At 40.7% G+C, this 22,231-nt stretch overlaps 1 protein-coding gene across 1 annotated transcript in view; it reads left to right on the top strand.

The window, feature by feature from the left end:
• The window catches only part of SKOR2 (SKI family transcriptional corepressor 2), a 46,999-nt gene extending 26,744 nt beyond the window's left edge, over nucleotides 1-20,255 (top strand). The window contains exons 6-8 of the mRNA XM_021092785.1: nucleotides 1,767-1,834; nucleotides 12,454-12,519; nucleotides 19,550-20,255. Coding sequence (XP_020948444.1) covers nucleotides 1,767-1,834; nucleotides 12,454-12,516 — 131 coding nt within the window. The 3' untranslated portion in view covers nucleotides 12,517-12,519; nucleotides 19,550-20,255. The remainder of the gene's footprint in view (nucleotides 1-1,766; nucleotides 1,835-12,453; nucleotides 12,520-19,549) is intronic.

Here is a 22,231-nt window from a genome sequence, read left to right as displayed (position 1 = left end):
CAGAGGTATATGTAGAGTGTTGGAGGAGCACAAGATAAGTGTGGCTAATTCCGGCAGGAGCGAACAGGAGAATCAGAGAGAACATTCCAGAAGAGATAACATTTGTGCTAGACTCTAAAGAAAAGGGAAATATTTGCTATAAGGACAAGACCACAACAGTGATGAACACTCAGTAGCTAGGAATATAGTGCATAAGTGAAAATTGGAGAGTAGTTTGTTGGGTGATGGGGTGCAAGGGGTTTCCTCTACCCCCTTTACTGCAAACAGCTGAATTACTTGCTGTTCCCCATTCCTGCTTCTGCATCTTAGTGAAGAATGCCAGTCACATCTTTGCTTAGGTGTTTCCTCCTTCTTAACCCTTGCATAGTACTACATACTTACCTCTGTTATAGTCACTTTCACATCAAAGTGAGAGATGAGAGTAGGAGGTGGGTCTTTTAAATATATATATGTATATATATATAATAGGAGTTCCTGTTGAGGCTCATTGGGTTAAGAATGCGACATAATGTCTCTAAGGATGCAGGTTCAATCCCTGTCTTCGCTCAATGGTTAAGGATCCTGTGCTGCTGCAAACTGCAGCATAGGTTGCAGACGCAGCTTGGATCTAGCAGTGCTGCAGCTGTGGTGCAGGTCAGCAGCTGCAGCTCCAGTTCAGCCCCTAACCTGGAAACTTCCATATGCTGCAGGTGCCGCCCTAAAAAAAAAAAAAAAGAAAGAAAAAAAGAAAAAAAAGGCGGAAAAAGCCAAAGTTCCAAGTCCACAGTCCACACTTTCTTTTTTTTTTTCTTTTCTTTTTTTTTTTTTTTCCTTTTTTTTTTTGGCTGTGCTCACAGCATGTGAAAATTCCTGGGCCTGAGATCAAAACCTGTGCCACTGCAGTGACAATACCAGATCCTTAATATCCTCAACCCACTGCACCACAAGAGAGCTCCAACAAGTCCATACTTAACAAAAGATCCTATGGAGAAGGTGCAACAACAAAGTACACATTAGGATGCCGTTCCCTTCCGGAACTACAATAAAAACGATCAATATGTGAAATGGCAAAGATGTTTTGCAAAGTAATATCTCTTAAAGTTCCATCCTTCTCTAATTGTGGCAAGGTCTATAGAACTATACAGGCTGGAGGAGGACCATAAAATAAAGCTGATATTGGGTGAGAGAGTTTGCAGGTTGGGAGAGTCCTGCCAGAATGTGTCTGTCACTCTCTTAGGCATGAGATGAGCTGCAGTGAAGCTAGGTAGCATATATAACAGACCTACATCTTATAACCCAGAAAGTACTACGTGTGCAAGGGTCCGTGGTTCCTATGATCAGCTCTATCTGAATTTCACCCCTCACTAGCACTAGACAGTGCAAACTCTTGGTACCATGACTTGCTCAAGTGTACAAAGACTGGCAAACATAATTGCCTCCAATATTCCTAACTTTAGCCTCTCACAATTTACTGTCTCTTTTCTGATTAATTTATAGTCTTGACGAAAACATCTCTTTAAACAACCGTATTATATACTGTAAAAAAATTCCAGTAGTTCCCTGGTGGCCTAGTAGTTAAGGACTTGGTGTTGTCACTGCTGTGGCTTGGATTTGATCCCTAGCCCAGGAACTTCCATGTGCTATGGGCATGGCCAACCCCCCCCCAAAAAAAATACAAAAAGAGGGAGGGGGTTTCTATGGGACTGTCAGTAATATTTTTACCAAACACTCCAAAAGTAGATTTTGTACTTTAATTAATTTCTTTCTCTGTTTCTTGCTCCTACCAGATAATTTCCAGGATCAGATGAAAAGGGAACTGGCCTACCGAGAAGAAATGGTGCAACAGTTACAAATTGTAAGATGCATTTCTACTTAAAAATTAATGCCCGGTGATGGGCTTGTTTTCAAACCACCCAATATGTGTGAAGCTGTTCAGGTTTTGCCTTGAAATCCTTTGGTCCACCTACCTCTCAGCTAGTTTAGATGCTAATTGCCAAGAGATTTACTTAGACACAGGATAAACAGATGTGTCGATACATTTCCGCTAAATGTAACTACCTACCATGTGTTAATAGACAGATGTGTACATTGTCTCTGTGGGTGAACCAGAGGTACCTGCATTGCCTGCCACTGTGCAAACCTCAGAACACAGCCCTAGGCTGCACCAGGGCTGCCTCTGCACGCCTGGGGGAAGGGCCATTGTCTTTGTCTTCCCCTTCTACCCCTACCCAGACCTGAGCCAGGCCCCCTACTGTCAATAGAACTTTGTATAAACACCATTAATCAATTAAATTCACTTGAAGGACGATGAAAAGAAACAAATTATTTCCAAATGAAGTGTGTTACTCCATCCTAATCAGGTCTGAAAGTGAACACTAAGATCTATTTATACAAGAAACAGGGAAACAGTCTGATAAATAACTGTTGTGAGGTTTTTCGTTTTACCTTTTTTTTTTTTTTTTTTTTTTTTTGTCCTTTTAGGGCCACACGCACGGTATATGGAGGTTCCCAGGCTAGGGGTACAATTAGAGCTACAGCTCCCGGCCTATGCCACAGCTTACAGCAACGCCAGATCCAAGCCACGTCTGCAACCTACACCACAGCTCACGGCAACACCGGATCCTTAACCCACTGGGGATCAAACCCAAAACCTCATGGTTCCTAGTTGGATTCGTTTCTGCTGTGCCACCATGGAACTCCTGTTTTACCTTTTTTGATATTTGTTTTTTCCCCTGAATTCCTTGCCCTCATGTCCCCATGCGGATCCATGTAGTAGTGTTAGTGCTTTGAAAACAGTCTCTCAAGCTTTCTCATTTTCATGAGCACAATGGGGAAATAATTTCTGCTCAGCGTTTAAGATATTTTTAATCACCTGGGTAAAGACATGCAGTCTGATTATTATAATTTAGGTTACTTGGCATTTCTGCTATGCTTATGCCATGGAGCCTGTGTCTTTGCAGACCCACCTGTCTTGTCTAGAAAGCCAGGCATCTAGCTCTCTGTCAGAATTATTTAAGAAAGATGGTAGTTGTTGGTTTTTTAAGGCTGCAGTTGCAGCATATGGAAGTTCCCAGGCTAGGGGTCGAATCCGAGCTACAGCTGCTGGCTTATGCCATACCCACATCAACACTGGATCCAAGCCTCTTCTGCAACCTACACCGCTGCTTGTGGCAATGCCAGATTCTTTAACCCACTGAGAGAGGCCAGAGATCGAACCTGCATCCTCATGGATACCAGTCAGGTTCTTAATCTGCTGAGGCACAACAGAAACTCCAAGAGAGTTGGTTGTTGATGCTTCCTTTCTGCATGGAAGAAATCATGCTTGCATTAATGGAGATTGCTGAAAGTCATTTTGAAAGCATCCCTGTATTTTATGATGTTTTCCCTCATTCCGGGGTCTCTACTGCAAGTGCTGCTTCTAACTCTCGCCCTCCTAATGAGGCTTTCCTGGACTTCCAGGGCTGGTTTACTCTCACTTCTGAAAGCCACCTAAACATAAGACCCTCTTAAACAGGATCTTCCTTCTTGTTTTGGTTTTGTTTGTGTTAGTTTTATTTGCACATAAATTCAATGGGGAGCAGAAATATTTATTTAATCAGTTGACAAGTAATCCCCCACAGGGGTTAAAATATCTGCTATTCTTTTTTTTTTCTTTTTTTTTTTCTTTTATGGCTACACCTTCAGCATAAGGAAGTTCCTGGGCCAGGGATTGAATCCAAGCCACAGCTGCTGCAACACTGGATCTTTTAACCCACTGTGCCAGACCAGGGATCAAACCCTTACCTTTGCAGCAACCCAAGCCACTGTAGTCAGATTCTTAACCCACTTCACCACAGCAGGAACTTCAGTATCTGCTATTCTTAGCTTTTGATACCTAGATTACTTCCTGTGAATTTACTTATTGCTTTATTTGTCCAAAGGAAGAATGTAAATATAGAATCAGGGTAGAAGGATATAAAATTTTAAGACCTTACTTATTTTATATAGGATATCATTCTCAGACTCTTAAAGCAAAAATTGCTACCTGTGCAACCAAAAATGTGTGATTTCAGCTGGTGATGAGTGTAGCAGCATGGGCATTAGGAAAGGAAAATATTTCAGCGCCAGTTATTTATGGCCAGTTATGTAACTTTAATATCTTAATTTACTTTGACATTTGGTTTCTTTAATAGAAGAGGAAATGATATTACATCCATGCAATAAGGAGACAGTATTAATAAAAGAAAAAAAGTCTCATGTCTTTTGAGATATTTGATACTTGGAAGATACAAATTAATATTACAAAATATCTTTATTACGCTGCATTGAAAAATCATGCATTATCATCATGTATTCCTTTATCTAGACAAGTGACATTAATTCACAGTCCTCTAGAATTTACTTGGTTGCAAATTAAATTCTTTGGGAATTATTTCCCCTAGTCTTATAGGTACCACATAATTCCTGAAATCCACAAAATCACATCCAGGCTACCAACATGAAAATCAATGAAATAGATATGGTTTGTCCCTTCTGCTTCTTCCCTTTCTTTTGTGCCCCCTGTCATAAGATGCCCATGTCTTCATGCTACCTATAACACCTGGTGTGATGTGTAACATCAGATAGCCATCAGGAAATATTTATTGGATTAAACACTGTCCACCAATGCCCCTTGACCCAACTCTGATACTCTCACATAGCAATCCTCTTAATTCATTTCCAGATTTCCTTGATGTGGTCCTGACTTCCTCAAAGGTTCTTTTTTTTTTTTTTTTTCTTTTTGTCTTTATGGCTTTTCTATAGCTGCTCCTGCGGCATGTGGAGGTTCCCAGACTAGAGGTCTAGTCAGAGCTGTAGCTGCCGGCCTACACCAGAGCCACAGCAACGCGGGATCGGAGCCACGTCTGCAACCTACACCACAGCTCATGGCAATGCCGGATCCTTAACCCACTGAGCAAGACCAGGGATCAAACCCTCAACCTCATGGTTCCTAGTCGGATTCATTAACCACTGAGCCACAACGGAAATTCCTCAAATGTTCTTTTTATACTAAATAACTACTACCAAAACTACTAAAGAAAGACATGCTAGTGAATTAACCGGAGCTTATGTGTATTATTGCACTGTTCTTGAGACTATTACATACAAGCTTTAAGGTCTGCAGACTTACGCTCAAGACTCATCCCATGAGTACCAGTTCCTAAACCAAGGGGCTCTGTTGTAAGGTCCCACCTAGTACCTGATATGATAAAAAGGCACAAGTGGGTCATGAATATGAATTGCACATGTAAATTATAAAATGCTATGCCAATATGAGTAATCAATTTAATGGTGTGTCCCTTCTCAAAGTAGTACTGCTAATAATGGAACTATTTAAGTCCTGGTGGCTCAAGATACATTTGTGAACTCAGTGTTCACACTATACATCTGGCTTTAGAACTGAGGCAGCAGGAGTTCCCTGATGGCCTAGCAGGTAAAGATCCGGTGTTGTCACTTCCGTGGTGCGGGTTTGATCCCTGGCCTTTGGAACTTTCTGCATGCCACGGGCACAGCCAAACAAAATAGATTTGAGGCAGCAGACTCAAGGTTAATTGAGCAGAAACCTATCCTACCCCTTTTCCAGCTTGTTGTATTTGCTAAAGTACCTGGGGCGAAATGTCTTTAGAAAATGATATCTACAGATTACCAAGAAGTTGCTATGTATCACAGTTACTGACTTTCTCAATGTTTTTAGTTGAATGTTCTAATTTATCAGTAAATATGGTTATATGCTTTGCTCCTTGAGAACAGAACAATTCACTCAAAATTATTTTATTCTTTTATGTTTAAATTATTTTATATTTAAAGTTTACAGAGCATATATTACAGAAAAGTCATTTGCCTCCAGAATAGGCTTTTTTTCCCCCCTTTAGATAGACATAAAAACCCACACTCTCCTGCAATCATGGAGAATTCAAATATATTAAAACCATCATGTTTTGTAACAATTCCCATAGACCCACAATGCATTTATCCTATGCTGTTACACAGTGTTCTTATTCAAAAGATTACATCAAAAGCATCTTGGGTATCATCGCCATAGAAAGAAAACTTATGAGTTTTTTTGGCTCCTGCGTTTTTAGATTCTCCACTGACTGCAACTTCTACACCATTGCCTCCTTTTCCAGTTTGTTAAATGCAACATTGTGGCAACTATGGATTCAAATGATTTTCAAATGATTAACTCTCTTTGTAAATTTATAAATGAGTGTGCATTTATCTCAATGTGAGATTTAAAGCATATGCAATTCAATAGTTATTCATGGGCTACAAGCTGATCTTTTTTACAAAGAGCTTAAAATTAGAGTTTTACAGTCCTTAACATAGTTTGTGCTAAGGTTCCCCCCTCTTCCAGGTTTTCAAATGCTTAAAATGTTTTCATTACCAAACCAGATTTATTTATAGAAATATATTCCTCTCACTATGAACCAAATACAAAAGTTTTAGAATTTGGAGTTCCCATCATGGCGCAGGGGAAACGAATCCGACTAGGAACTATAAAGTTGTGGTTTCCATCCCTGGCCTCGCTCAGTGGGTTGGGGATCCGGTGTTGCCATGAGCTGTGATGTAGGTCGCAGATGTATCTCGGATCCTGCATTGCTGTGGCTGTGGTGTATAGGCTGGCAGCTGTAGCTCCAATTTGACCCCCAGCCTGGGAAGCTCCATATGCCACAAGTGCGGCCCTGAAAAGCAAAAAAAAAAAAAGAATTTAGTTAAGTTCATGAAGATGTTAGTGCTTAATAACAATAAAGAGCAAAAGATTTCTCATTCATGAGTGAGTTGTGATGCTAGGGAAAATGTTCAATTTTTATTTTAAAATTATTTTTTAATTTTTGAAAAATGTGTTCAATTTTAAAACAAAAATCCATCATCCCTGAAGATTAATAAGAATGTGAAGAAACCGTTACAAAATTATATGTAAATAATATCTCAATTTTTAAAAATTTAAAAGAAGAAAGTAAAGGTATTTTACTAAGTATATAACCTTTGGTTAAACTTGTACAAGGACTGGAATATAATATAAATCATGGCATAAGCTGAGACTATTAATGATGCCTTGATAACCTTTTTTTCATTGCTAATTTGGCAACAAATTTTTTTAGCAAGTGCCTGTGTACATAAGCTACCATCCCCAGGTTTGTTGGAAAGCATGTCATAGTTGAAGATATAGTTCTTGAAGACATTAGCCTTAGTTCTTGAAGGACATTATGAAGCTATAATAGAAAATACAGAGTAAATGGTTAGACCCAGATTCACATCCTTTAAACTTGCTGGATCGCTACCAAAGGGCAGGAAGATTGAGAAAAATGTGCTTTGGAAAAAAAAAAAAAAAAAAGGACTAGTCTTGAAGTGCCCTCTGCTGGTTTCCCAGAACACTGCAGTCACACGAAACCAGGGGAAACCAGTCTCAAAAGTTCTTCATTAAAAGCCTCAATTAAAATAATGTTCAATCAATAGATTGAGTAGTAATGTTTTGTTCACTGTGGACTTGTAAAAAAGCAGTTAGTAACTTTCTGATGGTGTGAGCGTTGTACTTCCTTGCAGGGAAAGGGGCTGTGATGGGTCTTTATCATTGCTCAAAGAATGCACCTTCTGTGGCAAGGGCATAGCTCTTCGGTGATATATGGTCTTTTCTTGGAGGTTCTCCAGTATTCATTAGGATCGGAACTTGCCCAAATTTCTCTCATCTGAACCCAGAGTTTTTAAAATATGTTTTACATATTTTTTATATGGTAGAGAGGAGTTCCTGCTGTGGCACAATGGGATTGGCACCATCGCTGGAGCTCTGGGATGCAGGTTTGATTCCCCAGCCTGGCACAGTAGGCTAAGAATCTGGCATTGCCACAGTTGCAGTTTAGGCCACAACTGCGGCTCAGATCTGATCCCTGGCCTGGGAACTCCACATGCCATGGGGCAGCCAAAAATAAAGTAATAAATTAACATTTTAAAAATAATTTAGGAGTTCCCGTCGTGGCGCAGTGGTTAGCGAATCCGACTAGGAACCATGAGGTTGTGGGTTCGGTCCCTGCCCTTGCTCAGTGGGTTAACGATCCGGCGTTGCCGTGAGCTGTGGTGTAGGTCGCAGACGCGGCTCGGATCCCACGTTGCTGTGGCTCTGGTGTAGGCTGGCGGCTACAGCTCCGATTCAACCCCTAGCCTGGGAACCTCCATATGCCGTGGGAGCGGCCCAAAGAAATAGCAAAAAGACAAAAATAAATAAATAAATAAAATAAAAAATAAAAATAAAAATAATTTAAAAATAAATAAATAGAGAACCTGCTGTATAGCACAGGGAATTATAGTTACTTGTGATGGAACATGATAGAGGATAATGTGAGAAAAAATATATATGTGTGTATGACTGGGTCACTTTGCTGTACAGCAGAAATTGACAGAACATTGTAAATCGACTATAATAGAAAACATAAAAATCTTTTTAAAAAAATAAAATATATAAATAAATAAATAAAAAGGTGGAGCACTTTATTTCTAGAAAAATATCCCTGAGCCCCTAGAGGACCTGGGTTTTGTATCTAAATGTGTAACAAAAAGAGGGCCCTGCAGATCAGAGGACTTGACGTAAGTCCAAACTTCCATGGAAGCGGCCTTAAGATTCTCCAAGAGACAAACTTTGACTACTGTGGTCCTTTACCAGTTATTGATCTTGCATCTTGGTAATGCCATCACTTGTTTCTCCTTTTGAGATGTAGACCTGCCTTAATGTCTGAGCCCAGGCTAAATCTCTCTTGGCACAAATCTGAAGGTATCTTTTTTGGTAAAATCTCAATACTTTGGATAGACTAGAGCCAACAGGTAATTTAGAAAGTATCTAGTAACACTGAGTGGTTTTTGTCCATGTCAATCTTGGTGATCTCCAAGCTAGTAAAAATGAAAAGAAAGCTTTTATAAGTTTTATTGTAGGAGGTTTACATGGAATAATTACCTTAAATGGAGCCTCTAAGATCTTGAGCTCCCCAGGTTGGGGTGTATAGAACCTAAAGCACCATCAGTTGTAAGAGGCCCCTTTCCCTGATATATCATAAAAATAAAAGCTTCTGGGAGTTCCCTGGTGGCTTAGTGGTTAAGGATTCAGTTTTGTGGCTCTGGTTTAATGGGGGCCTGGAAATTTCCTCATGCTGTAGCTATGGGAAAGGAAGAGAGCGAGAGAGAAAGAGAAAGAAAGAAAGAAAGAAAGAAAGAAAAAAGATTTTTTAATTTTAGAATAAAATAAAAATAAAAAATTTTTTATTCTAAAATATCCCAATTATAGTACACTCAATTTCAGAACTGTTTAAGTGTGAGGGGAGAAAAAAGTGCATCTTAGAATCAATGAAATAGACTGATAGTTAATCAGTGAAATAGCTGCTTCGTGAACAACTGGGCTGTGTGCGCTAACATATTCTTTATTTATCATTCATGATTTAGGACTGAGAATTAATGATTCTCAGCTCAGAATCTTTTGCTTTTTCTGTCTTTGTTGTTCAGCTTTTGTTTAATTTTGTTTTAATCGAATAAACTCTGTTGAGTTGTTATCAATGTTTTGATTGGGGATAATTCTTCACCCAGATTTAAATTTAAGCCTGGAGAGTTGGGGATCAAATGTACTTATTTGGAAATGTCCCCTTTTTTTTTTTTTTTTTTGGTCTTTTTAGGGCTGCACCCACAGCATATGGCCATTCCCAGGCTAGGAGTCAAATTGGAGCTATAGTTGCCGGCCTACACCACAGCCACAGCAGTGCCAGATCCAAGCCACATCTGTGACCTACCCTGCAACTCATGGCAATGCTGGATCCTTAACCCACTAAGCAAGGCCAGGGATTGAACCTTCATCCTCATAGATACTAGTCCGGTTCATTACCATTGAGCCACAATGGGAACTCCAGAAATGTCCCCTTTTTTCAGAGTCCTTTTTTATCTTCCTTACCAGCTTCCTATCTTAATGAAATGCTCCATTGTTGTTTCTGAGAAAAAAAAAGAAAAGAGAAGGAAAAAGGAATTCAGCCTTAGATCTGAATGTAGTGCCCTTTGGGCAGTTTTGTTTGGGTTATATGAGTAGTTTACTGGCTTTGATGAGATGGCTCGTGGTAATATGGACTTTTCTCCTGTAGCACCTTGACACAGAGCAGACACTTACTAAATCTTTGTGACATTGAATCTTGATGTTGAGAGCTCTTTCTAAATGTGACAGTGGCATAAATACATTTTATTAGGTAATTCCTCATACCCCAAGGTTTCTACATTGTTTCTACTTGTTAGCCTAAATAATAGAATTATATTCAAGGCTCTCTTTTATCATGCATCCAAAGAAAGAGGTGATCCATGTGCTTTGGCATATTTTTTCACACACCGTCATGGAAAACAAGATTCAAGTATGTCTGTGTTAACAGCAGGTATAGCATAACCCAGAGTGGAAAGAAGAGGTAGCTAGAGTAGGTCCCTGAGCAACTGTTCTTGTCATAGTTATCTAGCCGATCTCAGCTCTTATCCTAAACCATGAACTTTTTACAGTCCTATATGAATCATTAATTTCAATGCTGCTTTTATGGCCTTTATCATATATATCCCTATCATATATATCTGTGCTGTGATTGTATATAAAAATAGTCAGGTGGCAATTTTAGTCTTCTCTCTTTTTTTCATCAAAAAAATTGTGTGTCCCAGGTTCCCATTGTGGCTCAGTTAAGAATCTGACTAGTACCTGTGAGGATGCAGGTTCAATCTCTGGCCTCGCTCAGTGGGTTAAGGATCCAGCATTGCTGTGAGCTGTGGTGTAGATCGCAGATGCAGCTTGGACCTGGTGTTGCTGTGGCTATGGAATAAGCCAGTAGCTGCAGCTCGGATTCGACCCCTAGCCTGGGAACTTCCATATGCCACAGGTGCTACCCTTAAAAAAAAAAAAAAAAAAAAAAAAAAGACTGATTCAGCTGACCAATTATGGCAAAATAGGCCAGCTAATCTGAGTCACTAGCATCATTGTAGATTTGTAGCTCTTTCCCATTAATAAAGGTTCGTATATATGGACTGGTAGATCAAGAGAGCAAAACACAAATATGCTGTGAATGTGGGGAATACATATAACCATGTTCAAAATCTTGCCTAATTGAATAATTATAATTTTATTTCCTTCCTTGCTTTTACGTAATATCAGCCACAGTTCATGTTGCATTCTAGAAGGCTGAATATTTCTTTCAGTGTGAGATAAATTCATATCATTAGAGTCCTAAATGTAGTCTTGTAATGATGCAGATAAGAAACATAACTGGGGTTAATGGCAAGGCAAATCTAAATAATATATGTAGTCCAATTTCAACCATTTGAATTTTCTAATGAAAAGCAGCCTATCAAATGAAATAGGTTTTCATTCAAAGCCCCAGTCTTGAAAAGTACTTTTCCAGTTTATCCAGGTAGAATTATCAAGGGTCATATTTTCCATTCGGTGCAGTGATTTCTGATGCTTCTTAGTAGTTATCAGGAAATTACCCAGAGTAATAGTTTGTGTTTAGTTAATCTTATTTGTGTTTTTTTGGTTTTTGTTTTTGGTTTTTTGCTTTTTAAGGCTGCACCTGTGGCAAATGGAATTTCCCAGGCTAGGGGTCGAATCAGAGCTGCAGCCACTGTCCTACACCACAGCTCACACAATGCCAGATCCCCAAACCACTGAGCAAGGCCAGGGATCGAGCCCACATCCTCATGGATCCTAGTTGGGTTTGTTAACCACTGAGTCATGAAGAGAAAAATTTGTAATTTATAACAATCGCTTATTTTATCTCTCTAATTGAATGAGAAATTACATTGAACTAATGTATAATAATATTCTTGTTTTGTGACCTTGGAGATACATTATAATATTATAACTTAGTTTTCATACCTAATTAAAAATAAGAATACCACATTACTAAACACAAATTTTTTTAAATTTCTTAAATGATATGTCATATAGGAACCTCAGAGGCTAACTGTAGCAGCAAGCTAGGGTGATTACCTGTTCTGCTTTTGATATGCCTTTTTTGTTTTGTTTTGTTTTGTTTTTTAGGGCTGCATCCACGGCATATGGAAGTTCGCAGGCTAGGGGTCTAATCAGAGCTGCAGCTGCCAGCCTACACCACATCCACAGCAATGCGGGATCCAAGCCATGTCTGCGACCTACACCACAGCTCACAGCAACGCTGGATCCTTAACCTGCTGAACAAGGCCAGGGATGGAACCGGCAACCTCATGGTTACTAGTCAGATTCATTTCCACTGAACCACAGTGGGAACTCCTGATATGCTTTTTAACAAGCCTTAGAAATGCTATACCCCAGAAGCCCCATAGTGCCTGGCACATAGAGAACTTTTCTCTTAGGGCGGACCCATTGGCATTCAAATTGTTAGGCACGATGAAGAGTCTCCATTACACATCTCTCTCCAAATGTAGCTGCTTACCTGGATAGTTTTGCTTGTTTTTGTCTTACAGATCCCCTATGCTGCAAGCTTGATCAGGAAAGAAAAGCTTGGTGCCCATCTCAGCAAAAGCTAAAAGGTGAGCTCACCAGAGGAAAGAGATTAGCCTTCACTCTCTGAACTGTTACTTGGCTGTGTTCTTTACTGATGTACCTTATTTTTTTAAATAATGATTTTTATTTTTCCCATTATAGCTGATTTACAGTGTTCTGTCAATTTTCTGCTGCACAGCAATGTGACCCAGTCACACATACATGTATACATTCTTTTTTCTCACATTATTATGCTCCATCACAAGTGACCATACATAGTTCTCAATGCTACACAGCAGGATCCCATTGCTTATCCATTCCAAAGGCTATAGTTTGCCTGGGAATTTGGAGTTAATAGATGCATACTGATGTACTTTAAATAGCCCAAGGGATTGGTGATGTTCCATCCTGTGTTTAAGCCAATATACTGTTGAACTTCATTGAGGGCATAGGACTTCCTAAATAAATAGCTAAGTGTGTCTTATAAATTCTGTGGAAAATTCCTAAAGCTAAGGAACTTCTCCATTCCGTCTTGCAGATGTGATCTTCCTTGTTTTGAGGTTTTCTGCTTTCTTGCTCCTCTGGGCACTCTGATTCCTGACCTCCTTGAAGGAAATTGGAGTCTCAGGAGCCCTGCTTCTTCTATCTCTTCTCTGTCTCTTCTCTACTTCCAAAACGTCTTCCTGCAATCCAGCATTCAGAGAGTTACTGACAGATGGTGCTGTGAATAATTGCAAGCAATATAGACGTTTGAGAACTTCTGCAGCAGGAGCAGTCATTCATTCTTTCCCTAAAACAACCCTTGTTTCTCTATAGCCAAAACCAGATCCAATGTCACATACCTGGCAGCAATTTAAAAGACAGATACATTCTTGACTCCTAAGGAAAAGAAGACAGTAAACATTCAATGACTATATTCAGAATAAACCCAAACATTTCAAAAGCAATGTTTTGATTATATGGAAAAAGATAGATATAACTATTAGAACTGAAGCAATGGAAAAACTAGGACATTGTCATGTCTGTAACAATGCATTAGGTTGACCTAGAAATTGGAGGTGCTAAATCAGGGAAGAGCTCCAGTGTCAGAAGTGCCATTTCTAAGTGCTTGTGGTCAACTAGGACTGTGGTCATTTATCAGTTTTATTCGTTCCCATCAGAATGATTCTTCTCCCTCCCTCTGGAACATATTTTCCAACTCAATCGAATGTATTGACAAAAAAGAAATTCTGTACAAAGCAGGTTCATGGTTCCTTTTCTTTCCTTCGTGCCTCTCTTCTACGTATCACCAGCCTCTTCTACGCTGTGCATGTGACAGTCCTACTTCTTGCCATCATCTTTATTGGTGATAATCTTCAGTATTTGTCTTAAATAATTACATGTATGTCACATTTCACTAGGAGCTCAAAACTCTTTCCAAGACAGTCTCTCATTTATATGCTTTTCTTTAATTTTACCCAGAGGGAACAGTACAATAAAGAGAAATGTGATATTTTATGTCTCTGTTGCAAAACCAGGGAGAGACTGAGGGCTCCAGGCTTTAAATGCAGTGCCTACTTGCTCCTTGTACATGAACTTCTGGTCTTCTGTGAGCAGAAGTTTCACAACAGAGTTGCTCAGATAATAGGTCCTTTTGCTTTGAGATGCTCAAGAGAATGTCATTCTCTTTTCATCTCCATGAAATCATACACAAATGGACCTGTGAGTTTGGCTTCATACTATAAAGTCAAGTATTTTTTCTTAAGTCTGAAGCTGACTTTGGGCTATTTCCTCTTCATTATTATAGATCAGGTTTGTACCAGCATCATGAAATGGATACTTTTAGAACATTCAGACTCTAATAATTTAACTCAAAGTAATCAAAGCAAGAAGCATCCATGGAGTTCCCACTGTGGATCAACAGCATCCACGGCATCTCTGGAGTGCCAGGATCCCCTGCCGGCACAATGGGTTAAAGGATCTGGCAGCATTGCCGGAGCTATAGTATAGGTTGAAAGTTTGGTTCGGATCTGATCCCTGGCCTGGGAACTCCATATGCCACAGGGCAGCCAAACAAAATTATTTTTTAATTAAATAAAAATGTAAAAAAGAATCATCCAAATGAATGCTGCTAAACCCATACATATGTATAAAAATTTGAAAGTGTCCTACTAATTTTCTTTCAAGTCAAAGAGTATATATGGAATGTGGTTTTTTAAATAACATTTTTATTGAAGTATAACACATATTCATGGAGTTCCTGTCATTGTGCAGTGGAAATGAATCTGACTAGGAACCATAAGGTTGTGGGTTCAATCCCTGGCCTTGCTCAGTGGGTTAAGGATCTGGTGTTGCTGGGCACTGTGGTATAGGTTACAGACGCCGCTTGGATCCCTGTGTTTCTGTGGCTGTGGTTGTAGGCCGGCAGGTGTAGCTCTGATTATACCCCTAGCCTGGAAACCTCCATATGCTGCAGGTGCAGCCCTAAAAAGACAAAAACAAAAACAAAACAAAACAAAAAAAACCCACCACATTCATTAAGGCCTATAAATCTTTCAAGTTAAACAAGTATAAAGTCTACAAATCAAAACTCAGTGAACTAAGGTTTCTAGCACCCAGATAGCTACCTTATGCCCCTGCCCAGTTCCTCCCCTGCCCCCCAAAAGATTGGGTTTGCCCGTTTTTGAACTTTAGTTCAAAGGGTCTGGCTTCTTTTACTCCGAATTTGTCATTCATCCATTAGAACATAGTTTGATTCATGCTTAGGAACTTCAATCAACTCTCTTTTTACTCCTCCCACTTCCCCAGCTCATCTCTGCTTGCCAGACACGAGCTGCTCCTACACCAACACAATGAAGACTTACTGCCCAGAAACCACGCCTTTGATGGTGACATAGTGTACAGCAAGGTGGAAAAAAAAAAAAAAAAAGATTGATTTGTGTTTAGTAACTAATGCTTCCTCCATGCTGATTTTGTTTCCATCCTTGCAGACAACAGGGATTTCTCTAAGTAGACCCTGGTGCTTTCAGAAGATTAGTGGTTACTTAAATGCTGAGCTAAATCAGCCAAGCAGAGAATCACAACCATATTGTTAGAGGCAGTATTTGATTCTCAACATGCCAAGCCTGCAAGGAATTACCCCGAGAGAGATTACAAAATAAAAATCATTACGCCAAGGGAGAGAGACAAATTCTATCTTGCTGAGTGACCACAGGTTTCCAAATTAGGGGCTGATGCATTCATGTCTTATGCAAGAGTGACCCTTAAGGTAGTGTGCTGTGTGCTTGCTACCCAGTGGATTCCAATATGACTATTAAGAGGAGGAAGCTTTTCAAAACCACAGGCAATCCACTTAATAAACTGAGCAAGTACTGCCACATATCACTGCTCTGCGAATCTTTTTTGCCCTGCATTAGGATACAAGAAATTCCATGTTGAATCAAAATAAAAGTCCACCCATACCAGGACGCTAATTGTGCAATTCCATTAGAAGGGCCAAGTTGTCGTTCTTCACAATACCAACCTCAAAACGTAGGCATATATGCTGAATATTCTTAACTTTCCCTTGATAACTCCTTCAAGATCTTGGTGTTCCTGTCATGGCTCAGTGGAAGCCAATCTGACTAGTAACCATGAGGATACAGGTTCCAGCCCTGGCCTCGCTCAGTGGGTTAAGGATCTGGAGTTGCCATGAGCTGTGGTGTAGGTTGCAGATGTGGCTTGGATGCTGCGTTGCTGTGGCTGTGGTGTAGGCCAGCAGCGACACCCCTGATTTGACCCCTAGCCCTGGAACCTCCACATGCCATAGGTACAGCACTAAAAAGACCAAAAAAAAAAAAAACCACAAAAAACTATTCTCCATGGATTTAAATTTTTTTTTTTGTCTTTTTGCCTTTTCTAAAGCCACTCCTGCAGCATATGGAGGTTCCCAGGCTGGGGGTCTAATCGGAGCTGTAGCCCCTGGCCTACACCAAAGCCACAGCAGCTCAGGATCCGAGCCGAGTCTGCAACCTACACCACAGCTCACGGCAATGCCAGATCCTTAACTCACTGAGGCAAGGCCAGGAATTGAACCCGCCACCTCATCTAGTCAGATTCGTTAACCACTGAGCCACGATGGGAACTCCCTCCATGGATTTATCTAAATCTTTCCTAGGCATAGTCCCCTTTGGGGCAATGAATTCTATTTGTTTAACTACCAGCTGTGTAAACTGTAGTTTATTTTATTTATTTTCAGACTACCTCCTAAAGCAATCCCTTGTAGATTAGACATTGTACTGCTCTGCACATTTGCTTTATCATGAGCTCACAAGTGCAATGGAAGTGATTTGAAAAATCTCTCAAAATCTTGTGTGTATTATTCTCTCATCTGGAACTCTTTTGAACACCAGAATTACTCCGGAAAGTCTTCTTTACCTTTGGTTGTTTCTGTACTCCAGTTCCTACACAGACCCTCCAGTATAATCTTTGTGAAATCTGCACCCCAAATATCATCGGAGTTCCCATTGTGGCTCAGTGGTTAATGAACCCAACTAGTAACCATGAGGTTACAGGTTCAATCCTTGGCCTCGCTCAGTGGGTTAAGGATCTGGCTTTGCGGTGAGCTGTGGTGTAAGTCGCAGATGCGGCTCAGATCCCAAGTTGCTGTGGCTGTGGTATAGGCCAGCAGCTGTAGCTGTAATTCAACCCCTAGCCTGGAAACCTCCATATGCCGAGGATTCGGCCCTAAAAAAGACAAAAGACCAAAAAAAAAATTGTGATGTTAACGCCTATTTACATTCTCTTTTTCCCAAGCATCTTTTAACATTATGCAAATGTCATCCCTGTAACTGGTTGAAATGTCTGTCTTTCACCAAGAACTCGATCATTTTGGGAAGTAAATCACGAGATATGGTGCCTTCATAGTCCTACAGAAACTTGACGAACAAGCTGGAAATAACAATAATGATCATTCCTTGAGCACTAACTATGCTAGATACTAGGTTAAGATCTTTGCCACATTCTCCCTTTTGATCCTTACAACTCTTTTGTTATCCCCATTTTCTTTTTTTCCTTTTTTTTTTTTTTTTTTTTTTTTTTTTTTTTGCCTTTTGTCTTTTTAGGGCCGCACCCGGGGCACATGGAGCCTCCCAGGCTAGGGGTCCAATTGGAGCTACAGCCACCAGCCTGCACAAGAGCCACAGCAACCCCAGATCCGAGCCACGTCTTCGACCTACGCTACAGCTCACAGCAACACCGGATCCTTAACCCACTGAGCGAGGCCAGGGATTGAACCCACAACCTCATGCTTCCTAGTCAGATTCGTTTCCACTGCACCACGGGAACTCCTGTTATCCCCATTTGCTACATAAGAACACTGAGATTCAGTGAGGTCACTTGGCTGGTGAGTGACAGAGCCAGGATTTTCAATACAGGTCTAAGCCCCTTCTCCATCTTCCTAGGTTCAGTGGACTGGCTTTGAGAGAGTCTGACTTCTAAATCTGACACTACCTCCATATGTTATCTTAAGGAATATCATTTCATGAGGTTCATGCTGTCTATAAAATGTGGGTTGGCCAAACCTGATCAAAGTCTCTGCAGACTCTAAAATTTTGACTATCACTTTTGCATGCCACTCTTCTGCCAGATTCTCTTTCCTTTCCCATAAAGGTGCTAATTTATTAAAATCTGCTCAGAATCATATATAACCTCCAAAGGTGTGACCCACCTACTTTTTGCCTTATGCCTGCATTTTCTTCATCACTAATTGCTAATTTGCTTCCTTCTGGAGAGCCTGATAATATGATTTTTTTCCCTATGCTAATATCTAGCCCTTTGGTAAACTCCCGTTATTTTTATTTCCCTTCTAGGATAATTGCTATGAAAATAATAGCAAGAAAAAGACCTTAAAAGGGTGTGCAGGGATTGTCATTGAACACTCTGTGTCTTCCTTTTGTAAGCATCAAAGATTAAGAGGGGGGTGGCATGTCCATTTCTTGCATCTGTCATCAGACAAAAGAGGACAGTTTCTTTCAAGAGTGTCCATTGACAGTGAAGTGCTATATGTCAATTATCTTATTTAATCTTCAGAACAACCCATTGAGAAGAGTACTGCTCCTCTCACCATTCTACAGCTGAGCAAAGAAAAATACAGAGATGAGTAAGTTGTCTGGGCTCTCAGTACCCAAATAGCAGGATTTGAACCAGGCCATCTGGCTCTGCAACCCACACTTCACCTGCTCTCCTCTGACTTGTGACCTAAAATGGTGGCCTAATTCACATCTTCTATTATCAGTTATAAATGCGCAGTTAATAACCAATCCAGTGGTTTCACTGATGTTGAGTTGCCAACCTTCCTTCGTATTTCTATAGCTGCCCCCACACCAAGACAAGAAAAATAGCTGTAACTTGGACCATCCAGCCAAAGCCCACAGGGCACCAGCATATGAAATTCTGTTTGTCCGTTTTACCACAGGCTGCTTGATGTTTGCCCAACAATAAATTGGAGCTTCTGGAACCCAGCAAAATGACTTTACTGTAAAGAAAGCATAGCACACCAGCACACTCTAATGTAATAATTCCAGTCTGGGTCAAGGTCAGCTGAGATGCACAATCTAAGAGAGCAGGCAATATGTGAAATATATTAGAAAATAATATCTGAAGTATATTAGGAACTAAAAGAGCAATATGTGAAATATGTTATATTTATATATAATATGTGAAATATATTAGGAAATAAGAGAGCAATATGTGAAAAGGAAGATACTTTCATGTTTACTGTTTAAACATTTTATCCAAACTATAGTAAAAATGTCTTAAGGATATGCTAAATATTACTTTAAATGCTTTTCAAGGAGTTCCCGTTGTGGCTCAGTGGCTAACAAACCCAACTAGTAACCATGAGGTTGAGGGTTCGATTCCTGGCCTTGATCAGTGGGTTAAAGATCTGGTGTGGCTGTGACTGTGGTGTAGGCCGGCAGCTACAGCTCCAATTTGACCCCTAACCTGGGAACCTCCATATGCCATGGGTGTGACCCTTAAAAAAAAAATTGCTTTTCAATTATCTGATTCTATCATACCAAGGTTGTCATTCTGTGCTTTTTTTTGGTCTTATCCCAGGTGCCCAGAACCACTTACTCTCGTTTTCTTGTAAGACAGAGCCTAAGCACTTCTGACCCGCACAGAGACTGCAAATTGAAAGGGCTGGGGAATCGAATACAAAAATCAGGTTCGGGAGAACCCAAGGACAAGTGACCTCAAGGCAGCATGGACAACCATGTACAATAGACTGTAGCGGCCATTCATTAGTGGGGGGAGGGGGGAGCCAACCCGAGCAGTCAATGCTTGTCGCATCTTTTGGTGGAACCAAAGTTTGAGTCTTTGTGTTTTTCAAGGCCAACCGAACCCAGAGCGTGGGAGTGCCGTTAGCCAACCGGGGTGGGAAAGCCACAGACAGTTCCAGGGGATCCCCCGAAGGGAGAGAGCCACTCTCCGAGACTGTGTTTTACATCTGAAGATGTGACTCCTGGGGAAAAGACAACACAAGCCCTGTCCTAGGAGTGGGGATCACACTTCGACCGTGAGGATGGCATTAGCTGTAACACACCTGCTTTTCACAGCAAACTGGACAGACTTACATGTGGTCCCTTCCTCTCTGCGACTTTGCCTGCTGTATGAATGAAGATTGTATTCCTCTGGAAATATTTTACAGTTTACTATTGAGTGTAATTAAGAATATAATCATGTTATCCAGAAATGGTATTTAACTCTGTTGTAGTTTCTTTAACATTCATGTGGATAAAAAAGTCTATAATAAAAAAAAACTATGAAGTCATAGTGTGTTCGTGGAGTTAAATGCACATTTGCTTGGAGGGCAACTTAAAGAAATGAATACCTTTTAGAACTATTTTGGCCTCAAGTATTTAAATAAATTATTTTTTGAAAAAGGAATTCCTTCAAAAATGATTCTTAAGTTAGCCTATGGCCATTGTCAGCAGCTGGAGTCCTCCCCTCTAGGCTAGGATTTTTGTTTTTCTTTTTCTTTTTTTCTTTTTTAGGGTTGCAGCCATAGCATATGGAAGTTCCCAGGCCAAGGGTCAAATCAGAGCTGCAGCCTCAGCAATGCCAGATCTGAGCCACATCTGTGACCTATACCACAGCTCGTGGCAATGCCAGATCTTTAACCCACTGAGCGAGGCCAGAAACTAGTCAGGTTTTTAACCTGCTGAGCAACAATGGGAACTTATAGGTTAGGATCTTTGGATGAGTGAGAGAAGGCTCTAAATTCTGTAAGCTTTCCTAACAGTACTGGGGATGGAGTGGATAGTATGCCTTCCTTCTTACTGTGACGTTGAATCGAAGCCCATGAGATCATTTTATGCCAAAAGTTCTGCCTTTCAGATGAGAGAGAAGAGTCAAAATGGTAATCCTTTGGAGCCAGGATTTCTAAAGTAATGCTGTATTAAGCAGAAGACTCATGTGGATGATCTCTTTCCCTGGAGTTTCCAATCCTAACTGGTATCCCTCGACAGATTTCAAAAGAAGTTTAAAATGCATTGCCATGGTATTTGGTACATTTCCCCCACTATCTTCATGATCGTGAACTATCCAAAAAAAAGCTTTACAATTCATCTTCGAGATTTTTTTTTTATCCTTATCCACCACCTTAAGAAAATAAAGGGGAGTTTCCATTGAGGCTCAGAGGTAGTGAAACCGTGGGTTTGATCCTTCGTCTTGCTCAATGGGCTAAGGATCCGGCATTGCCACAAACTGTGGTGTAGGCTGGCGGCCACAACTCTTATTAGACCCCTAGCCTGGGAACTTCCATATGCCATGGTGTGGCCCTAAAAAGGGCATGCGCGCGTGCGCACACACACACGCACACGCACTTACACACACACACACACAAAACCCAAAAAAGAAATCAAAAGTAGGGATACTCATTAGTGATTTTTTTTTTTTGTCTTTCGTCTTCTTAGGACTGCACCCGTGGCACATGGAGGTTCTCAGGCTAGGGGTCCAATTGGAGCTGTAGCTGCTGGCCTCCACCACAGCCACAACAACGCTGGATCCGAGCCGCATCTGCAACCTACACCACAGCTCACGGCAATGTTGGGTCTTTAACTCACTGAGCGAGGCCAAGGATCGAACCCTAAACCCCATGGTTCTTATATTCATTTCTGCTGCACCACAACAGGAACTCCTCTCATTAGTGATTTTCTTCCCAGCCCATGAAGGATGGGAAGCTGGGCTAGAGAAGGGGTATAAACCAAGTCCTGGAGCCTGTGGACAGGTGCCCAGTGATCACTAGCAAAAAATAATGTGAAGATGCTACAACTGACCACAGAGAGGAGAATGTTCTTCGAGATGATCTCTCCAGAGCTTGAGCATGGGGTTCACACAGCCCTTTAGACCCAGGTTTCTGGTACTGACAGCTGTGCTTGGCAAAGGGGAAGTTGCTGGTCAGTCAAGTTAGTGGAGCATTTTCTCCTATGTAAGCTTTAAATCACACATAGGTGTGGAAGCCCAGTACCCTTAGCTTTGTACTCTAAGACAACAGTACCAGAAGTGATGGAAAATTACTAGGGAGGACACAAACCTGGCTTTGTGACCAGCCACCAGAGGACAGCAGAGGTCATTTTCTGCAGAACCCAATGCAAACGCAAGGACCAGCTAGCTTCTTAGAGAAAGAGCAGCATCTCCAGAGGGAAAAATAGCTAAAGAATTGCAGATGAATTTAAGATCTTTGTCTTGCAGCTATGCCAGCTGGCCATGTAAACAAGCTTGAAATGTCCTTCCTTT

The sequence above is a fragment of the Sus scrofa genome, chromosome 1, assembly GCF_000003025.6.
Source record: "Sus scrofa isolate TJ Tabasco breed Duroc chromosome 1, Sscrofa11.1, whole genome shotgun sequence".
NCBI lineage: Eukaryota > Metazoa > Chordata > Mammalia > Artiodactyla > Suidae > Sus > Sus scrofa.
This window is presented reverse-complemented; position numbering and strand designations above follow the sequence as displayed.